Genomic DNA, 27,711 nt, shown 5'->3' with positions numbered 1-27,711 from the left:
ACCACAATGGTTTTGAAATGAAACAAACAAGATGTGCTTTAACTGCAGACTTTCAGATTTAATTTGAGGGTAAGTACATCCAAATCGGGTGAACGGTGTAGGAATTACAACGGTTTAAATATGTGCCTCCCACTTTTTAAGGGGCCAAAAGTAATGGGACTATCAACTCAAAAGCTATTTCATGGACAGGTGTGGGCAATTCCCTCGTTATTTCATTATCAATTAAGCAGGTAAAAGGTCTGGAGTTGATTCTAGGTGTGACATTTGCATTTGGAATCAGCTGATGTCCACTCTCAATGTGAGATCCAAAGAGCTGTCACTATCAGTGAAGCAAGCTATCATTAGGCTGAAAAATCAAAACAAACCCATCAGAGAGATAGAAAAAACATTAGGTGTGGCCAAATCAACTGTTTGGAACATTCTTAAAAAGAAAGAACACACCGGAAAGCTCAGCAACACCAAAAGACCCGGAAGACCATGGAAAACAACTGTGGTGGATGACAGAAGAATTATTTAGTTGGTGAAGAAAAACCCCTTCACAACAGTTGGCCAAATCAAAAACACTCTCCAGGAGGTAGATGTCAAAGTCAACAATCAAGAGAAGACTTCACCAGAGTGAATATAGAGGGTTCACCACAAGATGCAAACAATTGGTGAGCCACAAAAACAGGAAGACCAAATTAGAGTTTGTCAAACAACATCTAAAAAAGCCATTACAGTTCTGGAACAACATCCTATGGACAGATGAGACAAAGATCAACTTGTACCAGAGTGATGGGAAGAGAAGAGAAGGAAAGGAACTGCTCATGATCCAAAACATACCACCTCATCAGTGAAGCATGGTGGTAGTAGTGTCATGGCGTGGGCATGTATGGCTGCCAATGGAACTGGTTCTCTTGTATTTATTGATGATGTGACTGCTGACAAAAGCAGCAGAATGAATTCTGAAGTGTTTCGGGCAATATTATATGCTCATATTCAGTCAAATGCTTCAGAACTCAATTGACGGCACTTCACAGTGCAGATGGACAATGACCCGAAGCATACTGCAAAAGCAACCAAAGAGTTTTTTAAGGCTAAAAAGTGGAATGTTATGCAATGGCCAAGTCAATTCCCTGACCTGAATCCGATTGAGCATGCATTTCACTTGATGAAGACAAAACTGAAGGGAAAATGCCCCAAGAACAAGCAGCAACTGAAGACATTTGCAGTAGAGGCCTGGCAGAGCATCACCAGGGATGAAACCCAGCGTCTGGTGATGTCTGTGCGTTCCAGGCTTCAGGCTGTAATTGCCTGCAAAGGATTTGCAACAAAGTATTAAAAAGTGAAAGTTAGATTTAGGATTGTTTAGTTTGTCCCATTACTTTTGGCCCCTTAAAAAGTGGGAGGCACATATAGAAACCGTTGTAATTCCTACGCCGTTCACCTGATTTGGATGTAATTACCCTCAAATTAAATCTGAAAGTCTGCAGTTAAATCACATCTTGTTTGTTTCATTTCAAAGCCATTGTGGTGGTGAATAGAGGCCAAAATATGAAAATTCTGTCACTGTCCCAATATTTATGTACCTGACTGTACATTCTGTCCAAATGAGAACCTTTGTCACTTCTTTCATGGCCGCATGACTTCTTGTGCCTCTTTGATGAGTGAGGTAGGCCACTGTCGTCGTGTTGTCGGACTGGATCTGGTCAGGCCTGCCCTGAAGCAGGTCTTGTGCCCTGACAAGTGCTTTGTATACTGCTCACAGTTCCAGAATGTTTATTGGCAGATAACTTTCTTGATCTGTCCATCTCCCCGAAAAGTGTGATGACCTGTCAATGCGAAGACTTGCGTCTGTGGTAAGGAGCACCAAATTTGGAATCCAGAATGGGCGCCCTTTGTTTAGATGCTCCTTTTCTAGCCACCAAAAGAGGGAGTGACGAACCTTTGGAGGTGAGATAAATCATCTGGGACCGTATTGCCTTACCTTTGGAGAGACCTGGAATGTAACTGAGCATAGCCCACCATGTCGAAGGTTGATACCATTGATCCCAGCATCTGCATTACTGACAGAATGGATACTCTTTGCCTGCGTATCAGCTTGTGTATCCGCATTTATAATGCCACAATCTTATCCTGTGGCAGAAACACCCTTTGTGCCTGAGAATCTAGCAAAGCTCCCAGATGAAACATCTGCTGTGTTGGAGAAAGTGATGATTTCTTCCAATTGATGATCCAGCCGTTCCTTTGTAGGCAGGCTATGGTCAGTTGAAGATGGTGTTGCAACACCCCCGGCGTCTGTGCCAATATCAGAAGGTCATCTAGATATGGCAGTATTCTGACTGCCTGACGCCTGAGATAGGCAGTCATGACCGCCATTATTTTGGTAAATACCCGGGGAACCGTAGAAAGGCCAAAGGGTAGAGCCTGAAATTGGTAATGTTGCTGAAGAACAGCAAACCTTAAAATTGCTAGTGGGATGGGATAATTTGTACATGCATATATGCATCCTGAATATCCACGAAAACCATGTAATCTCCCAGCTCCATAGCCAAAATAATTGACTGAAGAGTTTCCATGCAGAATTTAGAAACATGGATAAACCTGTTGAGGGTTTTTAGATTCAATATAGGGTGATATGCCCCATTTGATTTCTGGACCAGAAATAGATTTGAATAATAACCTTTTCCCTGTTGAGAAATAGGGACTGGAGTTATCACCCTTGGCTGCAGCAGGGAATGAATTGCTTCCTGTACAGCCAAGGTCCTGCTCACATCTGAAGGAGGCTTTGTGGCAAAAAACCTCTGGTGGGGGTGTCTCCTGAAAGTGAGGGCATATCTCTGAGAGACAACTTCTCGGACCAGGCATCTGTATTTGTTTGATGCAAACAATTTGCAAACTGATTAGTTGGCCGGCCACCCTGGGATCCTCTAGGAGGCCCGCTCGATCAGGTTGCAGTCTTATTGTCTCTCCTAGAGGCTGAACGTCTTGTCTAGCCAGACCCATTTGTTTGTATCTTAGAAACTATTCGGCTTAGAGGAAGTCTGAATTTTGGTTTTCCACTGGGGACGAAAAGACTGAAAAGAAACCTGCTTAATTCTACTATATGACGTAGATGGCAGACCTGCTGACTTTGAAGCTGCCAGAGTAGAGATTATGCTATCCAGCTCTGCTCCAAAGAGTACCTTTCCATGAAAAGGTAAGACTTACAGTCCCCTCTTTGATGCTGTATCAGCTTTCCAAGAACTTAACCACAGGGCTCTAAGTGCAACTATGGATGCTGCTGATGCCTTAGAAGCTAAAATTCCAGCATCCGCTGCAGCTCCTCCCAGATAGGAAGTCGCTTCCTATATATGGGAGATATTCATCATCTGTTCTCTGGTAGCATTTGGTAGGGAATTTTACAATGCCCCAATCCATTCTTCAACTACTTTAGCTACCCGGGCTCCAACTATAGCCAGCCGGGTAACCACTTAAGATGATGAAAAAAGTCCCCTTAAAGACAAGATTCAATCTTTTCATCTGCGGAATCTTTCAGAAAAGAAGCTGATGAAATAGGCCTTTCTGATTAGATGCGTTACATGAGCATCCACAGTAGGAGGTACCTCCCACTTAGCGCATACAGAAGGTGGGAATGGGTACAATGATTTTATTCTCTTATCAACATAAAATCGCTTATCAGGGTTTCCCCATACCTCCTCAATAAGCTCAGTGAGCTGTTCAGACTCCGGAATTACCATTTTGGCCACCTCTCAGTGGTGGTTAAACATTGGAGGCTTCTTACTATGAGTTGGTTCATCATCCTGAATATCTGGGACTGATCTAACCGTCCTCACCAAAGTAGTAACATCCACAGTAGATGGAAGATCCTCCTCTCCAGAAGTAGATCCTGGAGAGGAATCATGTGCATCAGACTGCTCTGATGATGCCTCTGAATCCATATGTTAAACAGACTGAGATAAAGACAACTTACGTTTAGGTGCTTTAGTCACAATCGGTCTGTTGTCTACATTAGCTGGCGCCATAGTCTGACTAGAATGGCTATCAGCATCCTCTATAGTGGAATGCCCATGAGGTGAAAACATATGTGGCCACCCCATCCAAGGGGGCATCACTGGAGTAGCCAAACGATCCACCACCTGCATCATAACCTGGGACAAAGAAGCAGCCCAAGATGGCTCTTGTCCAACAACAGGTAAACCAGACTGGTAAGGTGGCTCTTTAAAACAGACAGCACACAAACCCTCCTTTATGTCCTGTGAGGACACATATGCTTTACAGGATATATAGCAAACAGTCACATACAATGCATATGTAATATAATTACAATGTGCTCAAAATCAACTACAGCAACGCAAAGTAATAGTAGGATATAGAGCACCAAAGGAGACGTATACAGGGAGACTGACCCAGACCCTCCTGGGACCCATAGCTACCAGGTCCACTCCGTGGACCGTGAGCTTCTCATACACGAAGGATTGCGTCTGGGTCGGGGGAGGAGCTGCCGGGGGAGCGCCTACCTCCCCTTAAGCTGCATTAATCAACCATGTATGCTGGCCTTGTGGCAGAAGATATGCATTTGCTACCTATCCCTAGCATCAGACAATAAGGCCCCGGCTGGTGTAGTAAGGAAGCGGACAATACCTGGTACTTACAGCAGCGGCTTCGGGTGCGCCTCTACACCAGAAGCAAGGACTGCCGTGCGCGATTCCCCGCAAGCGAGGAATCGCCTTACCTGACATCTCCAAGCATCCGGTGAAGTCCATATCACAGCATTGCTACTAGCTAAGCTCAGCCACGACCCGCCAAAATCACCAGCACAATTACTTATGTTGCGGCACGGCGGAGGTAGATGGAGTCTTAATACAGATGCTTAGTACTGCCAAATCAAGAAAATATAAAGTAAAATAAATCATAAAATTAAAGCTTACGACTGCCTAAGCAGACTTCTGTATAAAAGTTGCGTCTGAATCCTGCCACACCAAATGAACAAACTGAAGTCCTATGGCTAGGGACGGGGTATATATGGAGGAGGACTCGGGGCATTCTGGGAGCCAAAGTTCTTAACTGTTTGGTGACCCTGTGGATCCCTATGGACCCCGAAGAAGAAATATAATTCTATGGCTTAGAATGATACATACAGAATACAAAGTGTAAAACAACATTTTAATAGAAAAGTATAAACATCATGATTTTTTTTCTTTACAACTCAAATAGTATTGAACATTTTTAATACAACATAAAAGCACAAGATCAACAGGGGAGGAAGAAAACCATGTTTTTAAGATACCTTTTTTTTTTTTTTATCATAATTCGACTCGTGCTCATTTGTGGGTCTCCAAATTGGAAGTGAACGGGGACAGCTGTATGTTCCGAATGCTCACTGTAGCATGAAGCAAATTATGTACTGTACGTGACCACAAAGCCATATTTCAGAAGGTGATGGCCAGTGCAACACATTGGGTACGCACTATACGATTATATCATCCGCAGCGGATCAGAACTACCATCGTATAATGTGTACCCTGAAGACCACCCAATTGATCGTACAAGGAATTGGGTGGTCATATCTTCCCATCAGATGTGCTGCACTTCAGATGGGACGAGGTCATGGACGATGTGGTAGAGTTTACGATAGACATATAATGATATATATTGCACCGTAGTACAGCAGATCAGGCAATGTGTGCAGAGCTGCGATATATTGTTACATCGCATCACCACGTCGCACCATCAGTCCGGTGTGTACCCACCTTAATGTTCTCAAATAAAAAACTCTAAAACAGGCGGCCACAGTTAATTTTCCACATGGCTGGAAAATTAAATGTTTTATACCAGTTTTATATTGCTCTATGTTCTAGTTGACTTTTAATCAGGAGTTTGACCTCTGTGAATGAGAGCCATTACTCAGCAGCAGAATCAGAGAACCTTTACGTTAATTGTATATCTGCCTAAATATATCCCTACATGGTCTGAGAAAAGAAACCATGTCCATTCACATTTTGACAAGAATGAATATAACATGGCTGGACTCCAACAGTCACAGTCTACTTAAAACAATATTTAAAAGTAATGATCAATTAATTAAATAACCTGGATATCAGCAGAATCAGGTTATAAATCCTATTACATTTAAGGCACAAAATTGTTTTGTTCCACATCTTAACGAAGCATTAAACAGGGAATACCCGCTAATTTAATATGAATGGAAATTACTAATAACATTTACACAAAATGATATGCTCTGTAATCCTAAGAGCTTTGGGGTATCTGCAGTGATCAAAGCAGATAGACAGTGATTTGTCACATATTAGTCTTTAGAAGATAAAAAATAAATCAACCAAGAAAGTACTATATTATAGAACAACATCCTCTCTCCCTCTCTCTAATAAGACACTTATTCTACTAAGACATTATGTAAGTGTGCCAATAACGTAAGTTTTGGATGAGTAAGTAATACTGTAGTAAGTAGATGAAGTTACAGAAAGTCCGTAGACTACAGACAAGCCTATACAATATGTTTCAAGAAACAAAAAGACTCATTTATGATTGTGCAAAACAAAAATGTGCTGGGTAAATGCTGTGTCTGATCCCACTTGCCTACTTTTAGGAAAGTGCACCCAATGTAGCTCTGCATGGACAGGCAGAACAAAATGGCTGTATCTGCAAGTGTGCAAGCTTGAACTTGTCTAAGGCACGGAACGGGCAGATTGGGGACTTCCTTATCCTCATGGACCCAATTAGAAAAATAAGATTTAATTTTGTGATCTGGGTTTATTCAATTGAGATGGCTAGGGGAGGAGAAGGTGCATTTACATAGCTGACAGACATGATGTCCCCTCACATCTCCATTTTACAGTGCCTGCGACTGAGAAAATGGTTTGCAACTTAGATACAAATTTAAAAACAGTGCATTTCCAATGTAATAATGTAGACCTAGTAGTAAAATATGTTTAAAAATGACAACTGACCTATAGGAGTCTCTGTAACTCACAGTGTCATGCCCCGAATCCTCTTGATCCTCCTCAGACACCATGAAACAAACTTTCTTTACACCTCCCGACTCCACCCTGTCTCCGTCATCTGTCACAAGGGAGGAAGGGGGTGTCCCATTTGTGGTCATAGGCTCGCACACAGACTCCAGGGGCTCCGTTATAGTAGACAGCAGCCTGCAGAGATTGGAGATCACACACACTGAACTTTGTTCATATTAAGGTCTCCTGGCTTCTCATAAACTGTTTGAAGATGAAGCTCTACATTTAAAATAGGACCTAGTTTCCATTGTTAACTTTCTAATTAAAAATGAGATTAACTTGTTTAAAAATGAATAATATCTTATGTATTAGCAATTTTATGAACACAGCTATTAATGCAGGAGAGTATGGGGACAATGAATGAAAAAGGTGCATGTGAAGACCTCATCACCAGGAGAATACATACAACACTGGAAGGATTAGAGTAACTCTTACATTTTTTAATGTTCCCTCATATAAAAATATCAATAATAAATGGATAACTATAAAAATATTTTTGCTATAGTACTTAACCTAGTTTCTATGATGGTGCCAGTAAGTCTGATGATAGAGCTCACAATATAGTCCAATTACGATTTTATATATTCTCTTCCCCAAAAACCCTTAGCTGAGGTAAGACAATCCTCTCACAATACAATAACTTGGTGGAGTGGTCTTATGGCACAATATGTGTGTAATATGAAATGGTAGGCCAAATCCATAAGTTACAGATGGGTCCTCACTCGTCTTTGCTGCAGTCCTGTGAGACTCTGCTAGTGCCGGGTGTCTTTTATGCCGAAAATGCGTCTAAGTCGCAATGAAATGTGACTAGGACGTACCAGGAGACTGTGCTGATTAATTTAATATGTGACACTTAATATCTATGTGCGACTTAGTCTTCCAATCAGCATACAAAATGTATTATTAAAATATATATAACACAAGTGTAATCAGCATATGAAGTGTTGTTATTATAAAATACACATATATATATATATATATATAAAAACACAAGTGTTCCTGCAGCGCCTTACAAAGTACAAAAATAAGTTAACAAGAAACCGGTGACTTACAGTACAATACCATGCTGGACAAGGTTTATATACATTTTTGCATTAACGATCATAACACTCTAATATGCAACAGAGCATAAGCAACAAAGTGTTAGGTGCGCTAGTGGGGAGTGAGGAGTAGATGAAAATATAAGGAGAAGGAGAAGCATAAGAGGGTAAAGGGCCCTGCTTGTGAGAACAGACATTCTAATGGGGAGGGCCAAACAGTTGTATCACAGATGGGACGGACAGGGAGGAAGGAGCATGTAGCAGCAGGGTAGGATGACAGCTGGAAGGCTTTGATGAAGTAGTGGGTCTTAGAGCCCATTTGAAGACTTGTAGAGAAGTGGAGAGTCTGAGAGGAATAGAGTTCCAGAGGTAAGGAGCAGCATGGCCAAAATCTTGGAGGTGGGAGGAAGTAATCAGTTGGTAGGAGAGGCGGCGTGCATTTGTTGAGCGAAGAGGGTGGATGGGAGTGTGAAGGGAGCTAAGGTCAGAGATTTAAATGGGAGAGGAATGGGTGAGGGGTTCGTAAGCGAATGTAAGAACCTTGAACTGGGTTCTGAAGGGGATGTGGAGCCAGTGGAGAGCTTGTAGGAGAGGGGAGGCAGATGTAGAACATTTGGAGAGGAAAATGAGCGGAGAAGCAACATTGAGGACAGATTGGAGTGGAGAGAGGTGGGATTCAGGATGGCCAGATAGGAGGAGATTACATTAGTCCAATCTGGAGATGAGTGAGTGAGTGAGTGAGTGGAAGAGAGTTTTAGTAGCATCCTGGGTGAGAAAGTGTCTGATCATGGAAATATTTTTGAGATGGAAATGGCAGGACTGTGAGAAGTGCTGAATGTGTGGTTTGTAGGAGAGGGATGAGTCCAGGATAACTCAGAGACAGCGCACTTTAAGGCTATAGGAGATATGTCTGCTGACAACTGATCAAAAAATTGTGGGAAGTGAGGTTATTCAGAAGGGTGGGTAGATGATCATCTCAGTCTTGGCCATAGTAAGTTTAAGAAAGTGCTGGGACATCAAGGAAGAGATAGCTGAGAGCTGTGACGGCTCCAGAGGTGGGGCTGCAGACGCAGTCCAAAATTCAAATAGGGGAGCCACACCACTGCCAGTGAGTCCTGGCTGGTGATGTTTGGTAGTGTAGTTGGTGGGGCTCCCCATTTGAACTGTGCTGCAGCCCCACCTCTGGAACAGCCACTGGCTGAGAGACAGTTGGGGATATGAGTTAGGAGAGAGAGAGGTCAGGGGAGGAAAGGTAGATCTGAATACCATCAGCATAGAGAGTCAAAAGAGCTGATGAGTTCACCTAGAGAGGACATATAGAGGGAGAATAGGAGAGGTCCAAGAACACAACCTTGGGGAACACCTACTTTAAGTGGAAGTGGGGGGGGGGGGGAGGAGACATGAGAGGAGACAGAGGAGGAATGTCCAGAGGGGTAGGAGGACAGCCAATAGAGGGCAGTGTCACGTAGACCAAGGGAGTGAAAAATTTGCAGGAGGAGAAGGTGGTCCACAGTGTCAAAACCAGCAGAGAGGTTGAGAAGAATGAGCATAGAGTAATGGCTCTTGGATTTGGCAGCAAGGAGGTCACTGCTGATGCAACAGCTGCAGCTTTTTCCACACCAAGTTCCATTTTCAGTCTCAGTCACACACAGATATACAACTGCCACATATCAAAATAATCAGCAGTGTCTGCTGGTACGTCCAAGTTGCATCGCATTGTGACTTAGACGCACTTTCAGCAAAAAAAGAGGCCAACGTTAGCAGAGTTGCACGGGACTGGTGGCTCACTCACGCCAGGCAAGTTGCGCTGCATTGCATTTTGAGTCTACATGAGAAGGGCACTTCTGTAATTATGAGAGCAGACAAAGAGGTGTTAAACACAACTGCAAGTTTGCATACAGAGATATGGAAGATATAAAACTGTGTCTATTCAGTGTAGTTACCTGAACATAAAAAGTATGAAATTAATGACTAGTTAATATACAGTTAGTTATATAGTCTGTGAACCACCATGAGCAGATTATGGAATATCACATGTACATGGAGAATATATGCAGTAATTTCTCACTTATTTATCTGGGTGACATATTGTTTCATTTCCTTCACTGCCACATCCAGTTTGTTAAAGAGCTGCAGATAGGCATCCTGTATCTCAATGTCTTCGTGTTTCAGCAGGTAACTCAGACCACGCTCTTCCTGGTTTGCTCTTCCATTCATCTCATGCAAACTGCCATCCAGAAAGCTTCCATTCATCCCGTCCACCTCTTCAGTGTTCAGACACTTCCATGCAGGGGCCGCCATGCTGGCAATACAATGCTGGGAGTAGGACATGGGATTCAAACTGCCAACTGCACAGAGAACAGGTGGAATAGTCAAATGAGACAACATTTGATGAAAAGAGAGTTACAGAGCAGAAGAAGAGAACACCACTCGAACACTGGGCCCGTAGAGCAGAAAATACTCTAGTCTCACAGAACCAAACCATCACATCAGTGTCTCAAAAGTTAAACAGGGAAAATGGGGATAAATGAGATGATTGAGGAGAATTTGGACATATTTAGATAGGAATCATTAATTGTGTTCGTCCCAACAATTTGCTAGGTCTGATCACATGCACTTATAACAACAATTGGACGTTATATTTATGATACTACTGTAAATTATATAGAAATATAAATTTACTGATGCATTTTGAGACAATACACAAGCACGAGACAATAGGCCAATTTCTGTTATATAGGTCACAGAAATCTGAGGTAACTTGTAGCATGTATATAATAAAATCAACTGATGATCAAAAAATGTCATCACATCGGCATGTAATGACAGTTGGTCTGAAGTCTTTTAGTACGTTTGCTTTATATTCTTCTAAGTATAAAGAGAATATATAATTGTGTATTATTATATGTGCTAGATATGTATGTAATGTTTAAAGTCATGGCAAATTAGAAGTTTTGAAACTGATTCTCATGTATATCTCACCTTGGTCTGGATCAAGGCCGAAAAATGAGTTTTTCCGTCCAAACCGAATACTGAAGGACCTTCCTACTGAAGGGGTGGTTTTAGGATAGGACACTTCCATGAGGTTAATATGACAGTTGGTAGGGCAAAAATCCATACTCTGCAGTGGGTGAGGGTCACTAGTGGCTTGTTTAAAAGATGGACTCACTTTCATCTTTAGCTCATCTGCAAACTGAGAGTTAATGAATCAGAATCAAATTGAGAAGAAATGAGATGAAAGACATTGCAAAGACCTCTCTAATACAGTGCAAAATGTTTCCTCAGGTTACACGTATCATATAAACAGAAAAATGGAGGTAATGAAATACAGAATAAGAAGGGAATAGCAGGTTATAGATAGCAGCAGTTAGAGATAATATAGAAAGGACTAATCTATTTCCATGCAGGGGAAATCAGCCACAGGGGACACACTTATTTATAAGGAAGAAGAGAATGATACAGACGAACAAACCCATTAAAAACAAGTATAGATGCGTCCCTGATACATCGTTGATAACGCTACAAACGTGAGCACGCATCGCGCCATGTGATTACTTGCGACTGCATACGCTATAGTACGCTATGGCGCACACTACGATCGCACCATGCAATCCTATGGGGTCGAATGCAGCATGCATAACTGTTCGTGGGCCGCACGTCATGCGTGGCGAGATTTACCGTACAAGCGGCAAAGATGTAACTGGGCACATCTGTAAGTAGTCCATTCTCAGAACAAACATATTTCTGCCTGACTTGACATAAATATTAAATACCTCCTCAAAGCTTGTAATTCTTCTTTTTATGTTCTCCAGTTTGGTATCACAGATGTGACGGAACTCATACTGTGGCATGGTCATCACCGACTTGCTCATGGAGATGAGTTTCATACAGTTCTTCACAAACTGAATATCATCAGCAATAAACGCTTTGAGAATCTATCAAAACAGAATTGCCCATTACTTATACACAGAAGGGAACGCAATGACACAATTAAAAGTTATCTAGTTATAGAGTTATTTATATTATTAATTAATTATATAATTCTTACAATAACTAATCAACAGAAATCCATTAAACTGTAGAAAATTTAAAAGTGCCCGGGCACTGCAGGCATCTGATTGGATAAGCTTCAATCAGTTTCCTTAACAGCCACACACTGAGGGTCTCATTCAGACCGGTCGTTAGATGCAAGCGGTCGCTCTGATTGAGGGCGGCCACTTGCATCTTGAAGTGCGGCCTCCTGGTCGCTAGCTAAGCTGTGGGTTACCAACCACAGCTTTGCGACCGACCGGGGTGATGGTCGCGATGGTCAGGACCATCGGGGCTTGCGACGAGACCCTAAGGCACTCGCAAGCCCCAGGGAGCATTCTGCTCTGATCGAGCAGGAAGCTCCCCACTGACATCATTGCTGATGTTAGTGGGGCCGGCTCCGACGTGTGCATGCGCGAGACCTGGCTAGCGACGGACGCTCCATTGCTCCGGGTCTCGCACCAAAAGGGGCGAGTTGTCGATGTTGATTGACAGCTCGCCTCCGTTTGGCCAGCCACCGCCCCGGCCCGCCTTCCAAACGGGGCGAGCTGTCAATCAACATCGACAACTCGCCCCTTTTGGTGCGAGACCCGGAGCGACGGAGCGTCCATCGCTAGCCAGGTCTCGCGCATGCACACGTCGGAGCCGGCTCCAACGTGCGCATGCCCTGTGGGCAAATATCGACCCGGTTGCGAGCGCTCAGCGCTTGTGAACGGGTCTGAATGAGGCCCTGAATCCTATAAGGTGTCAAGTCAATGCAACATGAAAAAACCCTTGTCAAGTGAAATTGTTGAGATGATAATATGAACCTCTTACTAGTTCTTAGACCTCAAATAAGATAAAGCAATTACAAGAAGCTATTCCTACTTATTCCATTATGTATAGTCCATCACTAGTGTAAATCAGTGGTTATCAAACTCAATCCTCGGGACCCCACACACAGGGCTGTGCCCGCTTTTAATAGGGCGCCCTTACATAGCGTGCGGCTTTGAATTTGAGGGTGTGGCCTAATTACCATAGGTCACGCCCCTCCCTGATGTTATTAGGAGGCATGCCTGCATGGCACGCCTCCAAATAACATCAGGCTGGGGGGAAGTCTCACTAGCTGGGCTTCCCCCAGCCCTCTCCTGTCACTGAATGGATGCCGCGTGCAGGAGCGTAGCATCCATTCAGTCTCCGGGGGCAGGCTGTAACATCCACAGCTGCGGCGGTGGGGGTCCTCAACCTCCCTATTTGACCACCTGCGGGCCACTTTGGGGATGTTGGGGAGAGGTGCACCCTTTATGGGTGGCGCCCCTGTGTGACCGCACTGGTCGAACACCCCTAGAGCCGCCCCTGCCCACACAGGTCACGTCTTCCAGGTCACAGAGCCAGTACACAGGTGTATTCATTACTCACTGACACATTTTAAAAGATTCAAAGATGGAGCTAATTATTTCACTTGTGATGCTGTGAGGAGACCTAGAAAACATGTAATGTTTGGGGTCCTGAGGAGAGAGTTTGAGAACCTGTGGTGTAAATGATGGAAAAATAAGAATAATAAGTAAAATAAATGGTCTATTCTGGGATAACTGGAGGTTACAGGTAGCAGAAATTGCAGATTAATCCCGCAGTCAGTTTAAGTTTATTCGGCAGTTGTCCACTGATTCCTATTACCTTTGCCGAGATTCCAAATGATCCACGAGGTTCAACCATCTTCTCCAGGACATAGCACTTTATCCCAGCGGTGCTCACATATTCGTACACCACGCCATGCTCAAGTTGCACATTTTCTACAGTCAGGTTAATCAGTGGTGCGTCTTCACTGACCTGGGAGGTAAAATTAGGAATCAAACCTGCAAACAAAATTGTGAGAATTGGAATACTAAAAAGGAGATGTTTGGGGAAGTAATACCATGTATATTCCCAATGCTATTGTGTAAAGATAAAGGATTTCTTATGTTATTTAATAACAGAAGTTTATGATGTAGTTTTAAACAATCATGTAGGACAACAAATAACCAATGGACCAACAGAAGTCACTAAACACTATGTTGGACCACAACATTCCAACAATACTGCCAGTATGCATTAAACACCAACTCTTTCACGGTCAAAAAGTGTGCAGATAGGACACAGCACTGTTATTCCAAGAGAAATGGGCCGAAACAATGCCTGAATAGTTATAGCAAACATTATCTCAGGTCTCATTACAAAATATTCCATAAATGTTTAAATGTGTTCAGATATGGCGACTGAGAGGGCCACGAACTAAGGATAACGTCAATGTCATGATCATCAAGCCATTGGCTTATTTATTAAGTTATTTATATAGCGCACACATATTCTGCAGCACTTTACAGAAAATATTTGCCCATTCACATCAGTCCCTGCCCCAGTGGAGCTTACAATCTATATTCCTTGCCACATGTACACTCACATATACACTAGTATAGTTTTATTTAAAAAATATGAGATATGGTAAGAACTTACCTTTGTTATCTCTATTTCTACGAAGTCCATAGGGTTCCACAGGATCCCTTGGGATATAGGTGATGACGTCAGGCAGGATGCACTAGGGTCCTCCTCCTATACCCCGCCCCCGAGCCAAGGCATCTCAGTTACGTACCAAGCCATAGGCTGGAGGAGGAGAAGAAAGAGAGAGAAAAAAAGATCTGGACACACAGTAAAGTCCCTCTGCAGCACAGGTGCGACAGGGTGGGAGTCCTGTGGAACCCTATGGACTTCGTAGAAATAGAGATAACAAAGGTAAGTTCTTACCATATCTCATATTTTCTACATCAGGGTCCATAGGGTATCCATAGGATACCTTGGGGATGTCCCAAAGCAGTATCCTTCAAGGGTGGGAACACTCCTGTGCTGAAAGGAGAATCCGCCGCCCGAAGGAAGCATCCTGAGAGGCAAAGGTGTCAAACGCATAATACCTCACAAAGGTATGGACAGAGGACCACGTGGCAGCCTTGCAGATCTGGACTGCAGAGGCACCACGTCGAGCTGCCCACGAAGGACCCACAGACCTAGTGGAATGAGCCCTCACAGAGGATGGAACCGGAAGGCCTTCATGAAGATAAGCTTCTGAAATTGCCATACGGATCCAACCTGCCAAAGTTTGCTTTGAAGCAGGCCAACCCTTTTTACGGAAACCATAGAGGACAAACAAGGCGTCCGACTTCCTAAACGAAGAAGTGCGGTCAACATAAATCCTTAAGGCCCGCACAACGTCTAAAGTGGCCTCACCCACTGAAAGGTCAGGTGAGTTAAAAGCCAGCACAACGATTTCCTCGTTGATATGAAAACGGGAAACAATTTTTGGAAGAAAATCAGGACGAGTGCGCAGCACTGCCCTGTTCCCATGAAAAATCAGGAAAGGGGGTCTACAGGAGAGAGCCCCTAAATCAGAAACACATCTGGCCGAAGCAATGGCCAGAAGGAAAATTGTTTTAGCTGTCAGCCATTTAAGATCCACTGAGCCCAGTGGTTCAAACGGCGGTCCCTGGAGAGCCCTCAGGACCACAGCTAAATCCCAAGGTGCCACCGGTGGAACAAAAGGTGGCTGAATTCGAAGAACACCTTGCATAAAGGTGCGCACATCAGGGATTGTAGCAATCCTACGATGGAACCAGACAGACAGGGCAGATACCTGCACCTTTAAAGAAGCAAGGCGAAGCCCATGGTCTAGTCCCGCCTGTAAGAAGGCTAACACTCTAGACAGACGGAACTCCCGAGGTGCATAACCTCTCGGCCTACACCACTGGAAGAACGTATGCCACACACGATGGTATATTCTTGCAGAAGATGGTTTCCGAGCTCTTAGCATAGTTTGTACTATGGACCTGGAAAACCTCCTGGACCTTAACATGGCTGTCTCAACAGCCACGCCGTCAAAGACAGCCGAGTCAGGTCCGGGTGGAGACAAGGACCCTGTGACAGTAGGTCCGGTCATAGCGGCAACCGCAGAGAAATGTCCACGGACAGACCCTGAAGGTCTGAGAACCTGTGCCGTCTGGGCCACGCGGGAGCTATCAACAGGAGCGTCCCTCCTTCCTGTTTGAATTTCCAGATTACCCGTGGATGAAGGGAAAACGGAGAAAAGAGATAAGCGAACCGTAACATCCACTGGACGGACAGGGCGTCCACCAGAGACGCGCTTTCGTCTCTTGTGCGAGACCCGTACACCGACAACTTGTTGTTGTGCCATGATGCCATGAGGTCAATCTCTGGAAGACCCCACCTGTCCACCAGAAGTTGAAAGATGTCCTGGTGCAGGGACCACTCTCCTGGATGAACGTCCTGACGACTGAAAAAGTCTGCCTCCCAGTTGAGGACTCCCGGGATGAATACTGCTGATATGGCCGGGAGATTGCGCTCCGCCCAGACCAGGATGCGGGACACCTCTACGAGTGCCGCCCGACTTCGGGTTCCTCCCTGCCAATTTATTTAAGCAACAGTGGTGGCGTTGTCCAACTGGACCTACACGGGGTGACCCCGGAGAACCCGATGTGCCTGCTGGAGAGCATTGAAAATGGCGCGGAGTTCCAAGATGTTTATTGGAAGCTCCTTCTTCGCTTGAGTCCATTTGCCCTGGAACAAGTGTGGACCCGTGACCGCTCCCCAGCCCCGAAGGCTGGCGTCCGTTGTCAACAGGACCCAGTTCGCCACCCAAAACGGACAACCCTTGTTGAGATAGGTCGTCTGTAACCACCAGGCAAGGGACAGGCGAACCTCCGGAGTGAGTGAGGATTTTAGACTCTGAGGCAGTCCATTCCATTTGGACAGGATCAATTACTGCAGAGGTCTGGAGTGAAACTGGGCATATTCCACCATGTCGAAGACTGACACCATGGAGCCCAGTAACTTCATCGCCGAGTGTAGAGACACACGGCGACTCTGCAGACAACTGACCACCCTCAACTGCAAGGCAGAGATCTTTTCCCCCGTCACAAAGATCCTCTGCTGACTGGAGTCCAATAAGGCTCCGAGGTGTAGAATCCTCTGAGACGGGATCAGGGTGGACTTTTGCCAGTTTATCAACCAGCCGTGCCGTTGCAGTACAGAAATTGTCAGATCCAAGTGGTGTAGGAGCTCTGGAGACCCTGCTACCAACAAAAGGTCGTCTAGGTACGGCAACATGCGGACTCCCTGCATTCGCAGGAACACCTCCATGACTGCCATAACCTTGGTGAATACACGTGGTGCTGTCGCCAGGCCAAAAGGTAAAGCCTGGAACTGAAAGTGATCATTGCGGATTGCAAACTTGAGGAACTGTTGAATAGGGACATGCAGGTAAGTGTCCTGTATGTCCAACGACACCATGTAATCCCCAGGTTCCAGCGCCAGAATGATGGACCGTAGGGTCTCCATCCGAAACTGCGGTACCCGCAAGGACTTGTTGAGGGCCTTGAGGTTGAGAATCGGACGACCCATTGGGTTTCTGCACCAAAAATAGATTGGAATAGAAACCCTGGCCCCTCTGGGAGAATGGAACAGGCACTATAACTCCAGCCTGGAGCATAGTGTGCAAAACCTTCTGCAGTTCATGGCTTTGGTCTGGTCTAAGGGAAGACCCGTGGTGAAGAATCGGGATGGGGGCCTGTGCCGAAAGGAGAAGGCATACCCGTGAGAAACCACCTCGAGAACCCAAGAGTCTGTCGTAGTTGCCGACCAATACTGGGTGAACTGCAGCAGGCGGCCTCCCACTTTGGGATCCCCCAAAGGGAGGCCCGGACCGTCAGGCCGCAGGCTTGTCATCAGGCTTAGGGGCCGGACGTCTGGTACTCCAGGCCTATTTCCTGGGCTTGGCCGATTTCTTGGGCCCAGCCTGTCGGGGAAAGGACTGTGCCTTAGGCCTACCCTGGGCCCTATAAGGCCGAAAGGACGACGTACCCGAACTGGAAGGGACCGCAGCAGACGGGAGACATGCAGACTTGGCTGCCGCTAGCGTGGCCACAATTTTGTCCAGATCCGGACCAAAGAGGACTTCTCCATTAAATGGCAAAGCTTCCAATCCCTTTTTGGAATCAGCGCCCGACTTCCAGGATCGCAACCATAAGGTGCGACGACCAGCAACAGCTGCCGATGAAATGCGAGAAGTGAGGGTACTAATATCCAAGGCCGCTTCATTGATGTAAGTGGCCGAATCCTGGAGGTTACCTATTAACTCAGACTGATCAGCCGAACAGTCGGAATCCAGAGACGCCTCCAAACTATCGGGCCAGCGCTCCATAGCTCTGGCTATCCAACATACGGCCATAGCCGGTCTTGATGCCCCCCCCGCAAGGGAATAAATGGACTTGAGGCAGATCTCCACCTTACGGTCCGTAGCATCCTTCAAGGAGGACATGGAGGGCATGGGCAATGTGGCACTTCGGACTAGGCGTGTCACATGAGAATCCACCTGAGGAGGGGATTCCCACTTAGAGAAATAATTGTCCGCAAATGGATAAGCTACCGCTAAAAGCCTTTGAGGCTGATACCGTTTGCCAGGATGTTTCCACGCCTCCTCTAAATGGTCTACTAACTGACCCAAAAGAGGAAACACTGTGGGGTCACCCTTAATATCCTTGAAAAAGGCATATTTGGACTTTGACACCGGAGGATCATCATCCTCAATAACTAAAGCTGTGCGGACTGCACAAATAAGGCCAGGAATATAAACCTTAGACTTAGCGTCCGACTCTTTAGTACGGAGAGGTTCTTGGTCAGAAAGATCCAGAATCTCCCCATCATCTGACGTCCTGTCGTCATCCTCATAAGTAGCGGACAGAGACGCCACCGGCCGCTTGTGAGGCCGCAACATAGTTTCCCCTTGTAATACGTCCGACAAATGCTGTACAGAACTTGTCAGTGAATTAACCCACGCAGGCTCCTGAGAGACCTGAGGAGGGGAAATAGGGAGACTGTGCGGAACCATCAGTTGTCTCGGGAACCCCTGCCTGGGTGACACCACTGACTGCTGGGACAATCCCATCTGAGAGAATGCAGGTTGCGGAGCTAACTGGCCCACTAGGGTTGTAAGCGCTTTGGCGAAACAAGCCCAGGGCGGTTCCTGTACCTGAGCCGTGGCAGTAATTGGTCGCGCCAATAAAAAACACTGCCGACATAGCCCCTGCGCGCTACCCTCCCCCTCCGCTATAGCTACCTTGCACGTAGTACACAGAAGCTGGACAGGAAAATCATTCTCAGACATGATGGCAAGTATGTGACCCCACTCACTGATACTCGTTAGTATAGTGGGAGAACCGCCCTGCAATCACCGCACTGCAAGGGCTTTAGCAGAAGAAGAGCAGGGACAGTGAAAAGGCTGACAGTAGAAAGTGAAAGTACAGGCAGCAGACGCTAGCAGCAGTCACATTCAATGCAAAGAAATCAATCCCTGCACTATCAGCGCTGATCCTCAACTACGCAGACCCAGAGTCTGGTAGGACACAGCGCTGCATACACAGACCTGTTCCAACGGAGGAGAGGTATGCCGGGGGACCAGACCACGATGCCACCGTTCAGCAGCGTCCAGCAGCGATCACCATGCTTCTATAAAGATGGCCACCGAGGAGCAGAGAGTAGGCCGGCCTGGGGGGAGGAGCGCTGCCACAGGGCCAATCGGCAGGAGCAGAGAGGGCTGTGTGCAGCGGGGGAGGCGCCGGCTGTGTACAGGGAAGGCGCGCTCCCCTGGCATGCAATTAACCCCTGGGACGCCGCAGCGCTATCGCTCAGCTGCGGTCCGCTGTCCCAGGGGGGTAGTGGAAGCGCAGGTTGGTTACCTGGCTCCACGCTGCAGCCAGTCCCCAGGGAGCTCCCTGCCTGGGGACTCTGGACCATATTTCAGCGGGGACCAACCACGGGACCCCGCTGCTTACCTGCTGTCCCCCTTAAATCCGGCCATGGTACCAGCATCCTCGGATCAGTACCGGCGTTCTAGTACCGGCGGGGATGTAGGGAAGACAGCATGGACATCAGTAGTGACTGTCCATGCTGTACTTCCAGATGGGCAACCACAGCTGCCTTGAAGAAAACTTCAGGGACTATCCTTAGCCCCCCTCTAAACAGGTGCTCCGACTCCGAGCCGGGCACCAACGAAACTGAGATGCCTTAGCTCGGGGGCGGGGTATAGGAGGGGGACCCTAGTGCATCCTGGGAGGCTGAAAACTTAACTCTATGGTGCCCGATGCCTGACGTCATCACCTATACCCCAAGGTATCCTGTGGATACCCTATGGACCCTGATGTAGAAAAACAATTGTCAGAATCCAATTAACCAACCAGTATATTTCTTAGATTGGGGAGAAACCAGCGCGCACACATGCAAACAGAACTCCACACAGTCAGGACCTTAGTGGGAATCAGACCTCAAGAACTCACTACGCCAACTGAGCTACTGCACATACTCTGTGGAAGAGGGTATTGTCACCACTGGAAGACATCCCTCACGTGAGGAAAGTAATAATTTTGCAACATAGGAATCACACTGTACCTTTAAGTAGCGATAACTACTGGCAATACCTTCTCAGGAATGAACTAAAGAATTTCAGTAAAATGTGCTCACCAGAACGCTTTATTGTTGGGAAAAATAACACTCAAGGCTGTCCAGAACGGGATGTAGTTATAATGCCGGCAGACGGGTTACTGGCCGTCGAAATACCAACGCCGGAATCCTGATGCCCCGCATAATGCCGACGCCGGTATCCCGACGGTGAACAGGATACTGGCGTCCAGGGGGGGATGCCTAACCCTAACCTCCCCCCGGGGGTGCCTAACCCTAAATCCCCCCGGGGTGCCTTAAACCTAATCCTTCCCCCCGCGGCTAAGAGGACGGGCGCCCGTACTTAACTCGCGTCGTTCTGCATTCCGGCGTCGTGATTATGACAGCCGTCGGTATCTTGACGTCTGTCATGATTCCCTAGTCGGCATTCCGGCATCAGGATTATGACAGGCGTCGGTTTATTTAGGTAACATTTTTGTAATAATGTAATTAACCCACATTTTCCCCTATAATCATTTTCAACATGTTTTTTCAAATATTCTACCAAGAGAAATCTCTCCTGTGCTGAACAATTTAAAGTTTTAAAGTATTACATTTCATTATATATTTTGTTGATTCTTCTCCTGCGGAGATTTTGTGATTATTGTACATAATTAATGAAGAAAATGCAGATTTCACACAGCAAAATCTGTGATTTGTAGAACACACTGTAGTTGTAGATGATAGAATAGGTTGCTAGTTCTGGAAGTGAATAGGGTTAACCTGCCTGTGCTGTACTACTTAATACAAGATGCTCGTATGACAGGAACTCATCTATTATTAAAGTCTGCAGGCCGCTTCCCTGAAATCCCCATCACTTGCGGTTCACTTACCTTCCATCTGTAATGCATGCATGTTATTTAAAGACTCTCCACTGGATGTCTGCTTGTGGCACTATCACGAGTGTATGTGCATCTGTACGTATACAGCGATTTGTTGTGCAGTGAGTCAATGATAATTAAACGCTTAAACCACTTGTTGAGTGTTATATTTACAGAAATAAAATGTATCCTGCTATAAATGTGCACAATCCGTGTATAGATATGCAGAACATTACTTAAATTGTAAGTTTCCCTGATGGCTATATTTTATTATATTCTGCAGAGTATCTCATACTTAGACAAAAGGAATATCCCTAATTTTATCATTTGATATTCTAAATGTTGAAGTGAACTAGATGTTAAGGATGGTGTATTATAGTTTCATTGGATGTGAGAGACCTTTTTCTGAATATCAAGTTGCTCTAGACGCAGTGTCCGTCCCCACACTGCAAGTCATTGACATGTATCAAAAACAAACTACAGAAATAGTACTACAGATAATTTTTGTGGACCTCTTTTATGTGTTTATACCAAATTTTGGAGTGCACATAACAAGCCACTTTGAGAAGCCATCATGGTCTTTGGTTGTTCTGGACAGAATGGGAAGCCCGGGATGAAGATCTCCACCACAAGCGGCAGATGACTAAACTCACACACAAAGGTTTAATAGAAATAGATACAACACCAGATCAGATGTTTACCCTGGAGGATCTGTCTGATTCATCATGGTGTCCCCAAGACCAAGATTGTGCAAATTCTGCCAAAAGAGAGACTGACACCACGGCTAAACATGAGTCACCTTTTGGATGTGAATTGTCTCATTTGCGTGGGGAAAACCCAACCCTCAGATGAGACGAATCTCAGCCAGTGGACAACATTGAAATCACCATTAAAAAGTCACAATGGAAGACTACAGTGTGGAGAATCTTTCTTCACAGTCAGGAGAGACCTCAGAGAACATGAAAAAAGACGCTCTAGGTGCTGACCTTCAAGGGATTTCTCCATCATGTTCTGCAGTGTGGAAAGGTTTCATTCACATGTTTTCTATAAAGCAGTTCAAAGTTACAGCCTTCAGAGTGTCTGGCTATAACACCCACCTTTGCCAGGAATTTCCAAAGATTATTACAAGCAAAGGATTCATCTGTCCGGAATCTGTCTGGGAATTCATGGATCGTATTTGGCCTGAATGCACTAAGACATCCAGTGATTCTGTCACTGTGTTCTGTAGCCGACTTTATTCCTCCCAGAATCGCAAACTGAAATACCGAATAGTAAGCACAGACAACATGGAGGCCTTTGTTATTCCGCTGCCTGCATGCCAACCAATACCTCCCAGACTACACCCACTGGGGGACCAGGTCATGATAATGACCATCCCCATCTATTGCCAGGTCTTCTTCTTCCAAACCAGCCATCCTGGACTTCCTGTCCAAAAAGGGTGAGCAGGGTACAGAAAGAGGAGCTAGATGTCCCCGATGACATTTTTTTTTAATCTATAATAGATGATATGGAGAGATGAGAGCTTCAGATGTTGGAACAGGGGCTCCCACCTATTTGGCTTCCCTCCAGAGAACAGAGCTCTGTTCCTCAGGAAGTGTCTTATGCCTGAGCTGATAGGTAGTCTCTGTCTGTTGGTAAACACCCTTCAGGAGATGGCAACCCAAAATAACAACAACTATAATAACAATAATGTGTCCACTGATAATGACAACCAGCCTGATCCCTTAACAGCAACATACCCCATATGGCCAACTCATAACATGACACCCAGTTTGCAGCCTCCTCTTCTTTATGACACTAATCCAGTCGCCATGATTGATCAATCAGCCATGTGTGGTCCACCCAATTTTTGGCTTTCTACATTCTAACATCATATTCATATATCTAAGAAGTGGACAGTGGGAACAATGGCAATTTGAAGGCCACTAACTAACTCTGTTTTTTTTAATGTCCCTGTACAGGTTGGGAAATTCCTTTACAGAACAGAAGGTTTGCAAAGGATTATTTAAGTCAATTGTTTATTTATTTTTTGAAAGCACGCTTCCTGGTCCCTTTCTGGGATGAAAAAAATCCACTCCTAGCAAGCAGGCATGGCGCTCAAGAAAGAATTCCCAAGAAAGACACAACGTAAGACTTAAACCTTAAATCTGAAATGTTGCATTTAATGCTCTGTTCTGCTTGTTCACATATCTCATATGGTTAAGTGGACAGTGGGAACAACGGCAGTTTGAAGGCCACTAACTAAATCTGTTTTTTTTAATGTCCCTGCACAGGTTGGAAAAAGCCTTTACAGAAGGTTTGCAAAGGATTATTTAAGTCAATTGTTTTTTGGAAGCACTCTTCATGGTCCCCTTCCGGGATGAAAATCCACTCCTAGCCGCAGAAGCAGGCACAGGATTCTCAAGAAAGACAACGTAAGGCCTTAAATCAGGGGTAGCCAATCTCGGTCCTCGAGAGCTCACATTTTCCAGATGACCGAGCTGGTGCACAGGTGTATTCATTACTCACCAAAACATTTAGAAAGATCCACAGGTGGAATTAATTATTATAGTTTTGATTCTGTGAGGAGACCTGGAAAACATGCACTGTTGGTAGCTCTTGAGGACCAGGGCTGGCTACCCCTGCCCTTAAATCATAGATCTTACGCTTGTCCACATATCTGTGCTGGTTAAGTGGCACTTTGAGGCCACTAACTAACTATGTTTTTTTTTATGTCCCTGTACAGGTTGGGAAATGCCTTTATAGAACGTTTGCAAAGCATTATTTAAGTCAATTGTTTAGTTTTTTTTTGGAAAGCACTCTTCCTGGTCCCCTTCTGGGATGAGAAAATCAACTCCCAGCAGCAGCAGCCATGCTCAAGGATTCTTCTGTGGCAAGGACTGATGTAAATGTACTGTATCAGATTTTTTTTTTGTAAATGCCTCCTCCCCTCTCCTTCTCCCTCATAAATTTTATTTGGAATCAAAAAACTAAATAAAATTTACTACCAATTAACCCTTCCTGTCCCTGTCCTACCTTCAACTACATACATACTCCAACTCCCTCAGGCATCTCTTGAATAATAAAAGTGTTTCCTGATGTGCCATGTTTGAAGTTGAACTGCCATGTGTTTGTGCCGCCCCCTGCTGCAGCTTAGCTTAGTCAGCCAGCTATCTTGGTGCAAATTTTGGGCCTAAACTAGATGAAAAAATCAATATTGTGAGGTGGTCAAAAGTGACTGGAAACGAGTGGAAATAAATGTTATTGAGGTTATTAATACTGTAGGAACAAAAAAGGCCCATTTTATTTGATTGGCCCATTTTATGTGATTTTCACAGTTTTTTTTATTTTGTAAGAAAAAATCCAGATCCAAAACCTAAATCAAAACACGAAAAACAAAACACGGAGGTGAGGTTTTTGCAAAACCAATCCAGATCCAAAACCAGGGGAGATCCAGATCCAAAACCAAAACACGGGGTCGGCGCACATCTCTACTGATAATACCCCATTTCTCCCCTTTGGATAGGTTTAATGCATTGGATGTTTTATTGTCACAAACTTTAAGAGATAAAGTCAATAAAGGGGCTGGTACCACAACCCTCATGAATCAAGAGAGACATATATGTAGTGTAATAAATTCACAATAGGTTATCAGATCCAGGTATCTGTTCATCTGAAATACTGTAATAAGGTAGGGTAACGTAAGGCAGTTGACGGACTCAGCCTACCCGGCCAGCCATTCTGTTGCCACCGCAAACCTCCCCCGTCTCCTACTTGCAGCTGGTGTACAGAAGGGTGATGCTCTACAATCCAAATATAATCATCCTGCAGCCCAAGCTCAGGGAAGCTACAGCTTTCCTTCTATCCCCAGCCACAGTCATTTGGGGCTGTGATCGGCTATCATAATAGGATCGCTCACCAGTGTAGGCTACCTGCAGCCACGCCTCCCCTTGGTCTCTTCCACTTTACCAGCTGCTGGATGCACTCTTGCAGGATTGTGAAGTGTAAGTAAAATGTTTTACACTGGTGGGTCATCTTCGGACTCCTGCCCTAAATGTACTACCCCCTCTGCTGATTTCTTTGCATCTTCTTTGGATTGGTCTTCGGGTGCCTTCCTTCTGGTCTAGGGTGGTTACTTGTATACGTAATATGGGTATCTGAGTTCCTTTATTGACCCCTCGCATTTTCCTCTTTAGTCTCGGCCTAGAGGATTCCCTCACTGACCTTTTTACAATTATATGTGAATAATCTTTTAACATTGGCTCGTGTGTGTATTGCCCGAACATGGATGGCTTCTGATCCCCCCTCCTTTCCCTCCTGGGTAGATCTAATCAATGTAACTGTTTCTCATGAGTGTTTTATGTACCAGAAATGAAAGTGCCCCCAAAAGTTCGATAAAGTCTGGACCTTATGGCAGAAATCCCATTATGTTCTTGATACTCCTTCTAATGATCATTTTTAATGCTTTGGGATTTTTCTTATTTCCGTGCCCCCTCCAGGGCGCACTTCATCTTCTGTAATGTTATTGATGCTGTTTGATTGTAAATTCTAAATTATTGACCGGTCCAAATTTATGTTCTCTTTCTTGCTAAACCTTGCTGCTCTGTATGTATACTTGGGCTGATATCTGTTAATCTACATTTACCACTTTATTATTTTGATGTGATATTATGCTCCTATATTTTGTAAGCATTTTTTTGTTTTTTCTATTGTTTTGATATTATTGAAAAAGAAATTCAATAAAAATACTTAAATTAAAAAATATATGTTTTACACAGTAAACTAAAAAAAAAAAACTTTTATAGGTAACACAGTAAAGTTTTTTAACCCAAAAAAATATCACCAAAATTGTGGATTATAAAATGATCAAGTAATGTAAATACCTGCTATTTAACCCTGATTCAGTATAATTTTAATAAGAAATCTGTATATTTTTCAATACAATTATACTGAATCGGGTTTAACTAGCATAATTACATAATTTGATAATAATAATTTTGGTACTGCAGACCTTTTTCTGGCAGATTTCTTTCGCTACAGGCGTCTGGAACTTTCTAATATGATTTGTTCCATATTGATTAGTACACATATGGACTCTAATCAACAGCGGCTCCTACCCTTCTTCATGAGGGGGCTGCCTGCCGTGCTGGAGTCCGGACGTTCTGAGTTCCACACTGCCCATGTCGCGCTGCTTGCCAGGTCCATTGTGCATGTGCATAAACACCGGCAGACTAGCACATGCCCAAGGCACCGGCTTCTAGGGACTGCATCGGTGCAGCCCCTAGTAGCCGTGTAGGGCAGACGGAAAGACAGTAGAGTGGCTTCTTACTGGAAGCACTCGCTCTGTTATTTAGGTTACGGACTAGCAGTCCTAGGGGGAGAAAACACCACCCTACCTTGTGTGCCGATTAGCAGATAGTGCCTTTCATGAGAAGTAACTGCCTGTGCATGGAATGCAACTGGCTCACTGGAGGTGGCAAATTTTACTGGGAAGGGGGGTAAAATCCACCACTACTCATAACAAGTTTAAATTTCTTATTTTAGTTATTCAAGATATATTATTAAATTCACCTGGTCTGAGGCGATAACTGTTTGCAGATTGGAATAAAGGAAATCATTGGAGGACAGTTTAAAGGTCCAACAGAAAAGTGATTTTAGCATTGCTGTAAGCTTCATCTAGTCCAGGTAAGCATATTTTATTGGGTTGTGCAGTTCTAATATTTTTGGATCGTGTCACACTACAGATGTGTCCTTGCTCATCTAGCCTCAATACGCCATTAAGCGTGACTTGCCTGGGTGAGCCGTCAGGTCCCGAGCAACTCTTCTAGAATGTGTCCAAGTCGCAATGTGATGCGACAAGGACGCACCAGCAGACTGTGCTGATTAATGTGATATGTGACACTTGTATATCTGTGTGCACCTGAGTTTGTATATGAAGCACAACAGAACTTGGAATGACAAAAGCTGCGGCAGATACATTTTAGCACTTCATACAGATTCAGAGACATCTTTTTTTGACAAAAATGCGTATAAGTCACAATGCGATTAGAATAGGACGCACCAAGGGACTGTGCTGATTAATTTGATATGTGACACGGTTCATTCTCAGGTGCCCACCAAAATAATATCAAAGTTAGTCCAAAATAGAGGCACTCACGGGACTTTTGCTTAATGAATATATAATAATACAGACACTCACAAATATCCAACGTTTCGGACAGAAAACCTTACACTTTCTTTTATATTGCATGATTTTGACTGTCTTTCTAATTCATCTCTCTGCTTTAAGCATGGATCACTGCTATTGACAATGGT

At 44.7% G+C, this 27,711-nt stretch overlaps 1 protein-coding gene across 1 annotated transcript in view; it reads right to left on the bottom strand.

Moving 5' to 3' along the window:
* PREX1 (phosphatidylinositol-3,4,5-trisphosphate dependent Rac exchange factor 1) overlaps positions 1-27,711 on the bottom strand; it is a 343,823-nt gene that overhangs the window by 29,123 nt on the left and 286,989 nt on the right. Inside the window, exons 22-26 of the mRNA XM_088472186.1 lie at positions 13,739-13,917; positions 11,827-11,988; positions 11,036-11,246; positions 10,122-10,401; positions 6,951-7,148 (exon numbers count right to left, since the gene is read on the bottom strand). Of these exons, the coding sequence (XP_088328312.1) occupies positions 6,951-7,148; positions 10,122-10,401; positions 11,036-11,246; positions 11,827-11,988; positions 13,739-13,917 (1,030 nt within the window). The remainder of the gene's footprint in view (positions 1-6,950; positions 7,149-10,121; positions 10,402-11,035; positions 11,247-11,826; positions 11,989-13,738; positions 13,918-27,711) is intronic.

This window comes from Taudactylus pleione, unplaced genomic scaffold, assembly GCF_031769625.1.
Source record: "Taudactylus pleione unplaced genomic scaffold, aTauple2 ptg000121l, whole genome shotgun sequence".
NCBI lineage: Eukaryota > Metazoa > Chordata > Amphibia > Anura > Myobatrachidae > Taudactylus > Taudactylus pleione.
This window is presented reverse-complemented; position numbering and strand designations above follow the sequence as displayed.